Source organism: Pygoscelis adeliae, unplaced genomic scaffold, assembly GCF_000699105.1.
Source record: "Pygoscelis adeliae isolate BGI_AS28 unplaced genomic scaffold, ASM69910v1 Scaffold120, whole genome shotgun sequence".
NCBI lineage: Eukaryota > Metazoa > Chordata > Aves > Sphenisciformes > Spheniscidae > Pygoscelis > Pygoscelis adeliae.
Window position 1 is genome coordinate 2,823,450 of NW_008824032.1, and position 11,414 is coordinate 2,834,863.

Sequence of the window (11,414 nt, forward strand, 5' to 3'; positions counted from 1 at the left end):
TTAGTCCCAGGGATTATAAAGTATTGATCAGCTACCACTCTGTGTTTGGGCAAAGTGGGCTGTGCATGAGGATAGCTTGAAGAATCATGTGCAGAAAAGACATCTAATGACCTCAGTCACTTTGTGGGGGTTAGGTGCGAATGTCCTCCCATTATTTGCAAGCAGACTTTGCCCTCAGTGTTCATTACTCAGAATGCTTCGCCAAATAAATATATCCTACTGATCTGCTGGAGTCTCACACTGGTCCCCGACAGCTATTCCCAGGAATGGCTTCCAGTGCTCTGCTGGTAATCAGCCTTGGGCAGGTGATGGATTAGGAGGTGTAGTTAGTCTGTTGGGCTACATGATGTTATTTCTGACCAGCAGGTCCTTGAGATAACAAAGGTAATTTTCAAGACAGACATACATGCAGTGCTGACAGAACGGCACCGGTAAATATGCATGTTTTTCCCAGGACAAAAGCCCTTGCTGATAAAATTGCCTGTCTCCAAAATTTGGGGGAAAAAAAAAAGAAAATAAATGGTGATAAACGTGAGTAGGGGTTTTGGGAGGCAAGAGAAGGAGGACTTACCCCCTGGATAGGGAAAACAGAGCGTAGCTGGAAGGAAAAACACAGCAAGAACAAGAGACTGTGGAAGACCTGGAAGAGGCCCTGCAGCCTGGAAGGCTCTACGTAGGATGCCTCTAGGGTCAGGTATCATGCTAGGGTATCTCTCTCTTCTCAGAGAAGGCAAACCACGCTGGTGACATGGCTGCACTTGTAGCTCTGTGCATGAGTGTCTAGTTTGTCCCCAGAAAATAGCAGAAGCTGGCTCAGCAGGGCTTCTTGGCCTTCCATGGCAGGACGTGATTCACAAGGGTGTACTGACCGTCTGGGGTGCCATGTCAAGACAGACCCTGGCAGTGGCCCACAGGCAGTGAAAGGAGATTTGCCCATTTCCAGCCGAGGGAATGGGCTTCCTCCACCACTTCCCTGTTTTGAAAGATGAGGGCTTGTTCTGAGTGCTGCTGCTTCCAGCTTCCCTTCAAGAGCTGGTGAGGCCGAGGACAGCTAGAGCTGAAAAGGCTCTCCTCCTTCCAACCTTCAGGGTGGGACCACTGGTGTTCCCACCTCTGGTGCTTCTCAAGCACCTCTTGACACCATTGTTACAGATGTGGGAGTACAAGGCTGGAAAGGTGTCCAACGTTTTTGGCCAAATCCCAAGGATAGCTTTCATCTTTTTCAGCCTGCTGGCTGCCTTCACCTCTCTTGAGCACTACATCAAACTCGCTGCTTGTCAGCTTGCCACAACTCCATCTTCTCCTCTTTCGCTGATAGCTCCTTCAGCTTTATAGTGACGTTGAAATAAGGCATGAACTTGCCATAAGTAAGGGAACTCTTCTGACAGAGTTATTATTTGTGAAGAAAGAAACAAGTTGTATTATGAGGGGCAGAGGGACCACAGTCCGGTTCTTGTGCCCATGCCTCCCCCAGACCACTGAACATCTTCTTGGGCCCTGACCCACCTTCAGTCCTTCCTGCCTGCACTGTTCCCTCATGCAGGCAAGAGGCAGTACCAGCTGGTGGGCCCAGCAAAACTGGTAACACTTTGTGCCTGCTGTTGCCTTCCCCTCAGTGAAGACAGCTGATGTCTCTCTTCCCCAGGTGCCCATCAGCTTTCACAGACCGTGTGGGACCAGATGCTGCTGTCACATTTGGTTGGATTTTGCTAATAGATTCAAAAGTGGTAAGAGCTGGGCAGACCGTGTGGTCACAGATCCTTGATTTCTTTGAGAAATATCCTGAATACCTCTTGGTTTTTTACAGTATAAACATACGGAGAGGAATAGGCTCCAGCATGAGAGCTGCTCAGAAATTAATGTGGTGTTGCTTTGGTGAATGGGACTTGCACAGGTCCTACCGGGGCTGCCTGTGCCTGGGACACAGACCTGTTTTTCCAACATGGCAGTAACCCGATCGTTGGCTGTGTGGTGAGGTGTGCTGTGGCTATGACCTGGACTTAACTGGTGCACTGCACCAAAGGCAGCTGTAAATCAGGTGTCAATGAGGGCAACAGGATATTTCTTAATGTGCATTTCCCACCAGGCCACTATGGCCTAGAGCTGTTCTTAGCTTCTAGTGATGCTCTGCTAAATTACAAGTTTAGTAATCAGTAGAATACTACAAAATAAATGAGATATTTTTTTTCAGATTAAAAAGTGCTATTCCATGCTAAAGCGGAAGGGAAGTGGAAACCATATAAAGTCTGCTTTATAAGTTTAAACTACTGCAACAACCAAAGAGCAACAGTGATTCTCAGGTGAAAGATTTCCACTGCTCAGTTTCATTCAGAGGCCATAGGATGAAGGATGTACTTTCAGAAACAGCCAAGATTGGAGTGTTCGAAGTAGGTCCTGTTCATACCTCTGCCGCAGACCTTGCACAGGGCGTTCAGGCAGCTCCTCTACTTGGAGAGCGATTAGCTTCGCAGTCGAACACTCACACTGAAGTAGCACATGAATGGCTGAGTAAATCCAACAGCTAGTCACTCTTGAAAGGAGAAGGTCCCACCCTGGCTCCTCTGTCCTTGCTGCAGGCCATGCGGTTCTGCCGCACCAGCAGTATCACTAGGCGTGACTCTCCTCTGACGACACAGGGAGCCAATTCAACTCCCTAACCCAGCAGGAAACCATTCGCTTTCCAATTTTACTTTGTTTCCTAACAGGTGACTAGGCTTAGTGGAGGTTCAGATCTGTGCTCTCATCGGTGCAAGGTGGTGGGACATGGGAGGAGGTTCAACACAAGCTGTGACACATAACTTCATCCTGGCACAAGGAGGCTGGAAGTGGTAAGCCTGGGTGCTAAGTGCCTTGGAATACAGTTTGCTGACTTGGATGCCTGTACAAGAGCCACAGCCCCTTCCAGCCCCCTCTCTGCTGTCTAGAAAAGTCTGTTATGTGTCATGCACCACATGTGGCTATGTTCATCCCTTGTAGAGGTGAACAGGCTCTTTTGGAGTTGAACTGTGGTCCAAAAGACTAAGCACACACTTCTGAAATCTCACATATGCACAGTTAGAAGGCTACTGTGCCCCCGAGGGCATTGTAAGCCCTTCTGAACCCTACTCAGCCTTTGCAGCTGGTTTGGTCATCACTGGCCAGTATTAACTGGTCTTGATTTTAACCTCTGGTTGTTGCAGAGAAAGTAATTTGTATTTTGTTAGGTGCTGGACTGTTCCCAGTTCCTCTGGGCATCCTCAGCTCTGCATGGGAAAGCTGTTCACTCCCACTAACCATCCAAACTTGCTGGAGGTGGCTATGGACTGTCAAAAATTCCCCTTTCCCCATCCTCCTTAGAACGCAGTCCAGACGCAGATGACAGGAATCACAGGTTCTCCTTCAGGAAACTGAACACAGTGGTGCAAGCTGCCTTCCCTTTTCTGCTCTTTTGCGATCTCTCCGTCCTTCTCAACATCTTACGCCCAAGAGCTACTCATCCTGCCCCCAGCCTCAAGTGAGACCAAGCACAGAGGGAAAGGCTTGCAGGCTCTGTGCCAGTTTCTTTCCTTTACATGCCCTGATGTCCGCTATAATGACAGATCTGAGACCAGCAGGAGCTGGCCTTGGGGAGGAGAAGTAGTTTGGTCTGGAGGAGTTCAGTGGAAGAAAACAGCAGTCAGCAAAGAGGCCATAGCTGAACCACCTGCTGTGGCTCTGACGGCACTGCTGAGCCTGGAGGAGCCTCTTAGCGCAGCACAGAGAGGCAGGGGGGGGAGCACCACCTGCTGTGGCTCTGACGGCACTGCTGAGCCTGGAGGAGCCTCTTAGCGCAGCACAGAGAGGCAGGCGAAGACGCACATAGAGAATGAGGCCAGGAAGGGGACCTGCAGGTGGGACCTCTCTGCCCAGTGCCAACAGCATGATTGGAGATTTTAACAAGGAGACCTGAGCTAGTCCTGGATATAATGCAACCCATCAGTGATGAGTGAGCTGTGGGTCTACATGGGAGACTGCAGCACTCTGACCCCAGGATTAGCTGGCTACCAAACCATGACCTGTGTTATTTTTTGTTTTAAATCAGACATGTTTCTTTAATGGATGGTGTAGGAGGTCTCTCCTGTTGCCCCAGTGACTAACTGGCTTTTGACTGGCCTGGTGGGGGGAGCTGAGATGCTCACTGCTTCCTCATTCCTCAGAGTTCACTGCTTGGGCTCACCACTCCTTAGCTGAGTTCAGTTATTTAAGCAGGACAGCCCGGGAGAATACATCATGCGAAGGACAGGGGCTGTGCTGAACAGTGTGGGACCTCTGGGCACCTGGTGTTTGGCTTGTCTTCGTAGGTGCCGTGACCATGGCATCCCAAGGCCAGGTCATTTTCTGGAGGTATGGTATTATCTACATCTGCTTTGGGAGGGAGGAGGGAGAGAATTCCATTTTCCAGATGCCTCGGCTGTATCACCCCATTGCCAGGAGCTTTCAAGACAGCAGTTCTTTGCAGCTCGACTCTATACTGCACTCACCCAGGCTACTTAAATACCGGTACAGCTTCTTTTATACAATGTGTAAGGCCATGTAGCTGTCAGACACCCATGTGCAGGTCATCAACTGTAGCCAGGATGGAGATGTGTGTCCTAGAAACTGCATGGCTGGAAAACGCTAACTCAGGTTTGAATGCTGTGGTAGGTCGGGGTATCAACGGCTCAAAAAAGAGTCTCTGTTCCTGCTGTTGTAGGTTGGGGTATCAATGGCTTGAGGAAGGCTCTGCATTCCTTCTGCTGGCCCTCAGACAGTTGCTTACGTCTCCATCACATTGGCGTGCTGTGGGCAGAAAGGCAAAAGCTGTCCTACAGCATGTTTCCTTGGTGTGTGGGTCAGGAGTAAGAGCTGGGAAGACGTGCAAGTTGGTTTGTGCCTCTTGTTTCAATGAGCCTGTTTCCTTTGGAGCTATTGACCAAGTCCTGGTGAACTACAGTCAGAAAAAGAAGTATCGTGGGGAAGGCCATAAAAATGTCTACCTTGTATCCTTATCTCCTGATTAGTTGAAAATAACCCCCCACCAGATGGCTAAATTAGTTGGCAAACTTGCTTCAGCCTCCGATAAATGCGGACCAGGTTTGCATCTAAACCTGACTACGTGAACAGAGCCACCAACAAGCCACATCTCTTCATCCCAGGTATAGGCTCTTCCAGGCTGGATGGAGGCAAAGAATCCAGTGAGGTGTGTGAGACATCCCTGCTTGCATTTATTCTGTCAAAAAGATTTCAGCTGTTATGAGTATCCGTCCCTCCTAAGCTGAACAGCAGCGGGAAGAAGGACAGTCCACATGTGAAGAGAAGAGACCTCTCATGCATGAGCCGTGCTCCAGCTTTCTCACATGGAGCATCAAGGAAGAACTAAATAGTAATATTATCTGCACTTTTCCACTGATGAAAGTGAGATCACTAGTAGATATAATGTAACATGGTGTAAATATCCACTGGGCATTGTATTCCTCATGCATCTGGAATGCATGTAATAACCAGCTCTGTTATTCTCAAGAGGCAGCCCAGCTGGCTTTTGTCAGAGAAATGTAGTAACTGATGGGTGTGAAAAAATGAACGCCTACCCCTTGCTGCTCTGACAACCATCCTCTGGCTTTGCCAGTGCCTCTGCCCGCCCCGGGAGGCTGCGCACAGCCAGATGGCAGCAGGTTACTGGAAGCAGCAGGCTTATTCAAGGCGTTGGCCTTTTCAGGCTAATCTTGAAACACAGAAATAGCCCAGAGAGAGGGGTGAATTTTCCAGGAAGCTTCAGAGGAGCAGTGTGAGGTTTCTATTGATTTCAGGAAAAACCAAACCAAAACAACTCAAAAAATAAAACTGAAGCACTGAGAAAAGTTGAGCTCTGCAATCATTAACTGCTTATTGGAATGGAAGACCCTTCCTTTTGGGTTGCCTCTGCCATGCTATTTCTTTTCCACAGTAAGCTTTGATGTAAGGAGGAAGGCAGGGGACCTTCAATCTCTTAATCTTCCAGTTTTTTTGATCCTTGCACCTCTAAGCCGATTCCCAAGGGAAAGCTTACTCTGCATGGAGCTAGAGATCAGGAGGATTAAGCCTCTGCTGCCTGTCATGGTGGGCCTGCGAGCCTCTCTCTGTCCCCTGTGCTCAGTAGCATTCAGGCTGCCCAGAGCTGCAGGCAAAACCCTGTTTGGCTGATCAGGAATGGGACCGGGGAAAAGAAGGTAGGATATGTGGAGCGGCATCCCGCAGGCTGCCAGAGTGCTGCCAGGAACCGGGGCTGGTATCAGTAGCCCCAGCCATCTCCATCAGCCAGTTTCCATGCCTCTGAAACGCTGGAAATATGAGGGGTGCTGATGCACAGAAAATTGCTTTTTGCTTGAACTACTGGACTGGACTGTTGCGAAACACAACTATCGTCAGCATGTGGCCGGGTTGCCAGCTTCCTCTTGTTTGTTCATCCTGCACTCCAGATCGACTCAATACATGCAGGGCGCTCACAGGCAAATATTTTTAAGGCCCTTGTGTTTCTTGGATCTTGCAGTTTCTGTGGCAGAAACTCCAAAGGGCCTGATTTCCCCTTGTTCCTGGCAAGGGGTGTTGAAGTGAGCAGTGGCATCCATATACCCAAAATTGCCATCCCCCCTGTAACAAATGAGTGGCTTTTTCTGTCAGACCCACTGCTTCCTTGAACCAGGGGTGGGAAGCACATCTCTGGATGCAAAGCTAGCAAGGCTTTGCAGCTACGGGGGCAGGTGGTGCCAGCAGGGGACAAAAGCATTGGTGCTGGCCTGTTAGTGCTGGTTTGTGTTTGTCTGTGAGCGAGCTGAGGACGGCTTTGCCTGGCACAGTGCTAGGGCAGAGGTGGTGTTCAGGCCAGAGGGTCCTTTCGAGAACTGGGGGCAAGTGTGGTGGCACCTGAAGCATTCAGGGACTGCACAGGAGGCCATCCCGGCTGCTTGTCCCCTGCCATACCCCCTCCAGCATTCATTGATGAAATCCTCCATAACCTGCAGGCAGCATCCCTTGGCTCCCAGCAATTTCTCCCCTGCCCACTCTCAGGAAGGAGGATTTTAATCTAGAGGTGTGAGGGTGAGTCACAGCTGCTGTGAGATGGCATGGCTGCCACTTGCTCCAGCCATATGTGCTGTGTGTCTAAGCCTGTGCTTCCCGGGCATGAGAGCTGAGGCTGATCATGGCAACCTCAGCTGAGTTTATAGCAACTAGCTTGCTCTGGGATCAGCTCCATAGAAACTGGTGGAGCTCCTCAAGGAGGTAGATATTATTCAGCATGCACAAGAGGCTCGGTATTTGCCCTGGAATAGGAAAGCACAGGGTTGTCCCACAGTGAGCCTGGCTGAGACCCCCAAGTAACTCGGGGTTGAGCCCCGTGGGACATGACAAGTCTCCACTGGGAGATGCCACACTGCAGGATCTGCATGAGCCAACAAAGGAAGTCCCCATCTTGCAGGCCCCCAGGGGAGGCGGTGGCTGGTGATGGGTCCCCGGCTGCCCGATGCCCGCGGTTGAAGGATATCCGCCGCTTTCCTCCCCAGTGGGGTCAGCTGTGACCGCAGTTACGGGGCACCAGGAGGGGGTAGGCGGAGAACTGCTGTCCACCCTGGTCGTGAGTGAAAGCTGCTGAGAATGTGGAGGAAGCCAAACGTGTGACACCTCCCAGCTCTGAGGGCGTCTAGGCAGGGAGGGCTTGATATGGATGTGAATGTATATACGGACTCGTATGAACCTTTATATGGACTTATGGCACACTCGTGATGAAATACACAGTTCTGATCCCTTCTCCTGACATGCTGGCATGTGTAAACAGGACCACTCAGACAACTTTCCACTGGCTTTAAGGATGAAGATGGAAGGGAGACAGTGGGAGGACAAGCAAGCCTTCTGCAACGTCTCCCCTCCTCTCCACCCCCCCTTTCAATCCATCTTCCCTTTCTCCCGTCCCTGCTGCTCCCTGGAAGAGGGGCTTGTTCACATGGTGCAACTCTCTAGAGCTCCGTACCAGCCCCATAATCCTGGCATCTGTGGTGACTGAGGCACAATTGTGCAAGTAACATGCAGGTGCACATTAATGACAGGAGGAGCGGTGTGGTTGTACGGATACCGACAGGCTCTTGTGCGGGAGGCTGCCTGATGTGTTGGGAAAGAGCCAGTGAACACAGCTGAAGCAGAGCAGCTATTTTTGTGTGGGCAGGAGGGCTGTGACGTCTTGCAGCCTGGTCCTGCCTGGGGACGAGACGGGAAGAGGCATCTCAGGAGTTTCTGTGTACAGCAGGGCAAAACAGGACCTGGGCTGACAGCCCTGGACACTGGTGTGGTGGCCGTGGCCGGTGCCCGTGTCTCTTGCGGCACAGCTCCCTCCAGCACCCTGCCAGGCTTGGGGAAGGGGGAAAGTCCCCTGTGAGGACCTCCTGGGTCTCTCTGGGCTTCTCCTCCAGCAGTCCTAAGCAGGGCTGAGCCCAGCAAGCCTCTGAGACCTTCAGGCACGAGCGCATGAGCTGCTCGTCCCGGGATGTACCTGTGGGTTTTTGTGGAGAGCTACTTCAGGGCTTGCTGAAGTGAGAAGCTGAGGTTGCTGCCACAACCCCCAGTCCATATGACAATGCACCCCGGACCACGTGTGACAGCTCCACCGGCTGTCACCGGTACAGGTGACACCTGCACCAGGCCATGCTTACAGGTCTGTCTGAGATGGGGCTATGCCGGAGATGGGTTGCACTCAGCAAGGCTCAAGCTGTGCTGCTCCATGCTGTGCTGCCTGTCACCTCCTCTGCTGGGGCTGCTCCGCCTGTGTGGCTTGGCAAGTGGTCTTCTCCTCCTCAGCTTCTCATTCAACAGCCACTTATCCATCTGTGCAGGGGGCGTCCCCAAACCAACCGGCTCACAGACCTGGCTTTGTTTCCAGCCCCCTCCTGCCCACTGCCTAGCTTGTACTGGGTGTCTCCTGGGGTCAGGGGCCTGTCTCAGTGCTCTGCTCACCTCCCTGGGCAACTGATCCCTCACAAGTGCCAGCAGGGATTGCCTGGCTCACTTATGCACCAGGAGATGCAGAGAGGAGCGTCCTCCACTGGGACCTGCTGCCTCCTTCCAAAGGCAAAACCTGAGTCTCTTCTCCTCCTGCCACATGGTCCCTTGCCTTTCATGACGAGTGCTCACCCTGATATTCATCACTACTGTGGTCATGTGCTTCACTGGTCCACCTTGCTCTAGGTCTGTGGCTCACCCGCCTTGACCTCCTTCCTGCCAGCAGCTCTGCAGACGTGCACCGCAGGCGTAGGGTGTGAAAGGAGGTGGGCTGCGTGGTAATGTTGTCCTTTCTTTTTTCCTCAAATAGCATGACTACAGTCATTATCATCCTGGCTGCTGTGATTGCCCTGATCATCGGGTTTGGTGTCTCAGGTATGTGACTGGTCAGGTTCCCTGTTGTTACCAGCGGGGCGATGAACTTCTGCCCTGCCACTACCTCCGTGTCTCCATCCTGTGCATGGGCTGAGGTGTGATCTTGTGTGGAAGTAAGTGCCACCTATAACCCTTTAATGAAGGCTCGCTTTATAAAGCTTATGTACCAGATGGCTGAATTAAGACTGCGCAGGCAACTTCTGTTCTGGCCTTTCTCAACAAGGTATCGCTCCATGGCATTAAACCACAAGGAGCTCTGCTCCCCTCGGAGACTGTGAGCTCTTGTAGGTTTTAAATAATGCAGAGATTTACACACACACACACACACACACACACACACACACACACACGTGCTCAGGGTGGGTTAGAAGACACCAGCACTTGGCACAGAGCTGAGTGAGGAAATCTGTGTCGGCTCTTAATTTCTGCAAAGACTTGTCAGCAGGCCGGCCCCAGGCTGCAGCAGCGGCTGTGCGCGTGTGACCCCCGGTGCTGTGCGGCAGCTCCATTCTGCCCTGGGAAGTGAATGCCTGACCGATGCTTTCACAGCAGAAATTAAGGGGTTTTTTTAGTTATCATCTGGTGTGTTAGCAATGTGTGAAACATTCAGCTCCATCTGTTGCTCCATGGGAAGCCAGCTGAGGCAAGGGGTCAATAAGTGTAAGACAACATGTGCTGCTAGAAATGTAGTGCTGTGTTAGCTGAAATTTCCTTGGGCTTGGAGCACTACACCTACACATACAGAAAGTTCTGTGTGTACTGTGCTCCGTCTCCCAGATAGGAGAAGATGATGGAATGTGAAGTAGGACAGCATCTGCCAGGATGGGGCACATTCCCCTGCTCCCTCAGAGATGACAAAAATGTGTTGCTTTGGTGTTGGCCAAAATGCAGTCTCCTTGGGGTGCTTAGGGAAGGGCTGCACGGGAAAGAGGACCCAGCTCTGGGAAGGAGCTAATTCTCAAGCTCACTGGTTAGGATTTGACTTGAGAAGTGATCTGTGTCCCCAGTGAATGGAAATGCTGATTTTTCTTAAACAAAAGAAAACGGTTTGCATTCCAGTAAGGGTGAAAGAGCAGCCTCCTGTTTGTCTGCCAGCATTACACCTTGCAATCACATTTATATTGCATAAAGGGAGGTCCTAACTAAGAAAAGACACAAAAATTACGCTTTTCTGGCACCTACAAAGAGAAAAATCCCTGATACATATAAGTAAACAAGAAAACACCATGCGAATTCTTCTCAAACAAATAAGAGGAGCTCGTTTTTGAAGGAGACTGCCAGCTAAAGAAATGCTCCTGTGCTTTATCTTGGTATATAAGCCATGGGAGTTGACCCCTGCTAGCAGCACTAGTAGCTGCTACTGGTGTCCTTGCGATGTGCCAGTGCCCCTTCAGCCTTGGGGTTGGTGCATCACAGCCGCAGGGCAGTCTGGCCTTTCTCTGCACTCACCGCCTCGCCTTTCTCACGCCGCCTTGCTTTCTCCTTGCAGGAAAACGCTCCATCAGTGTGACGGCGCTGACGTCTCCAGGGAACATCGGCCAGCGCGGCATCCTGGGCTGCACTTTCGAGCCAGACATCTGGATGGGCAGCATAGTGATCCGGTGGGCCAAGGCGGGAGTAGCCGGGCTGGTTCACGAGTTTAAAGGTGGGAAGGACCACCTGCAAGAGCAAGACGCATCGTTTCAGGGCCGCACAGCAGTGTTCGCGGACCAGGTGATCGGCGGCAACGCTTCCCTGGAACTGAGGGACGTGCAGCTCTCCGATGCCGGCACCTACCGGTGCTCCGTCACCACGGCCAGAGGGAGCGGAGCGGCAGTGCTGCGGTACAGGACGGGAGGTGAGGGGTACAAGAAAGAAAATCCTGCTGCAAAATGCAGGCTAGCGTGGCTCAGTCGGACCTACCTGCGGTTATGCAGATGCTAAAAACTGTGTGAGAGGCCCTGCTCCTCCAGCAGAATCCGTCGAGCCCTGCACCTCTGAGTAGGACTGGGGTATTTTTAGCTGTTTCAGAGCTGTTT

The 11,414-nt window shown here is 51.6% G+C and overlaps 1 protein-coding gene across 1 annotated transcript in view; it reads left to right on the plus strand.

The window, feature by feature from the left end:
• Positions 1 to 4,330: 4,330 nt before the first annotated feature.
• Positions 4,331 to 11,414, plus strand: part of VTCN1 (V-set domain containing T cell activation inhibitor 1) — a 10,138-nt gene continuing 3,054 nt past the window's right edge. Inside the window, 3 exon segments of the mRNA XM_009330246.1 lie at positions 4,331 to 4,362; positions 9,332 to 9,396; positions 10,886 to 11,233. Of these exon segments, the coding sequence (XP_009328521.1) occupies positions 4,331 to 4,362; positions 9,332 to 9,396; positions 10,886 to 11,233 (445 nt within the window).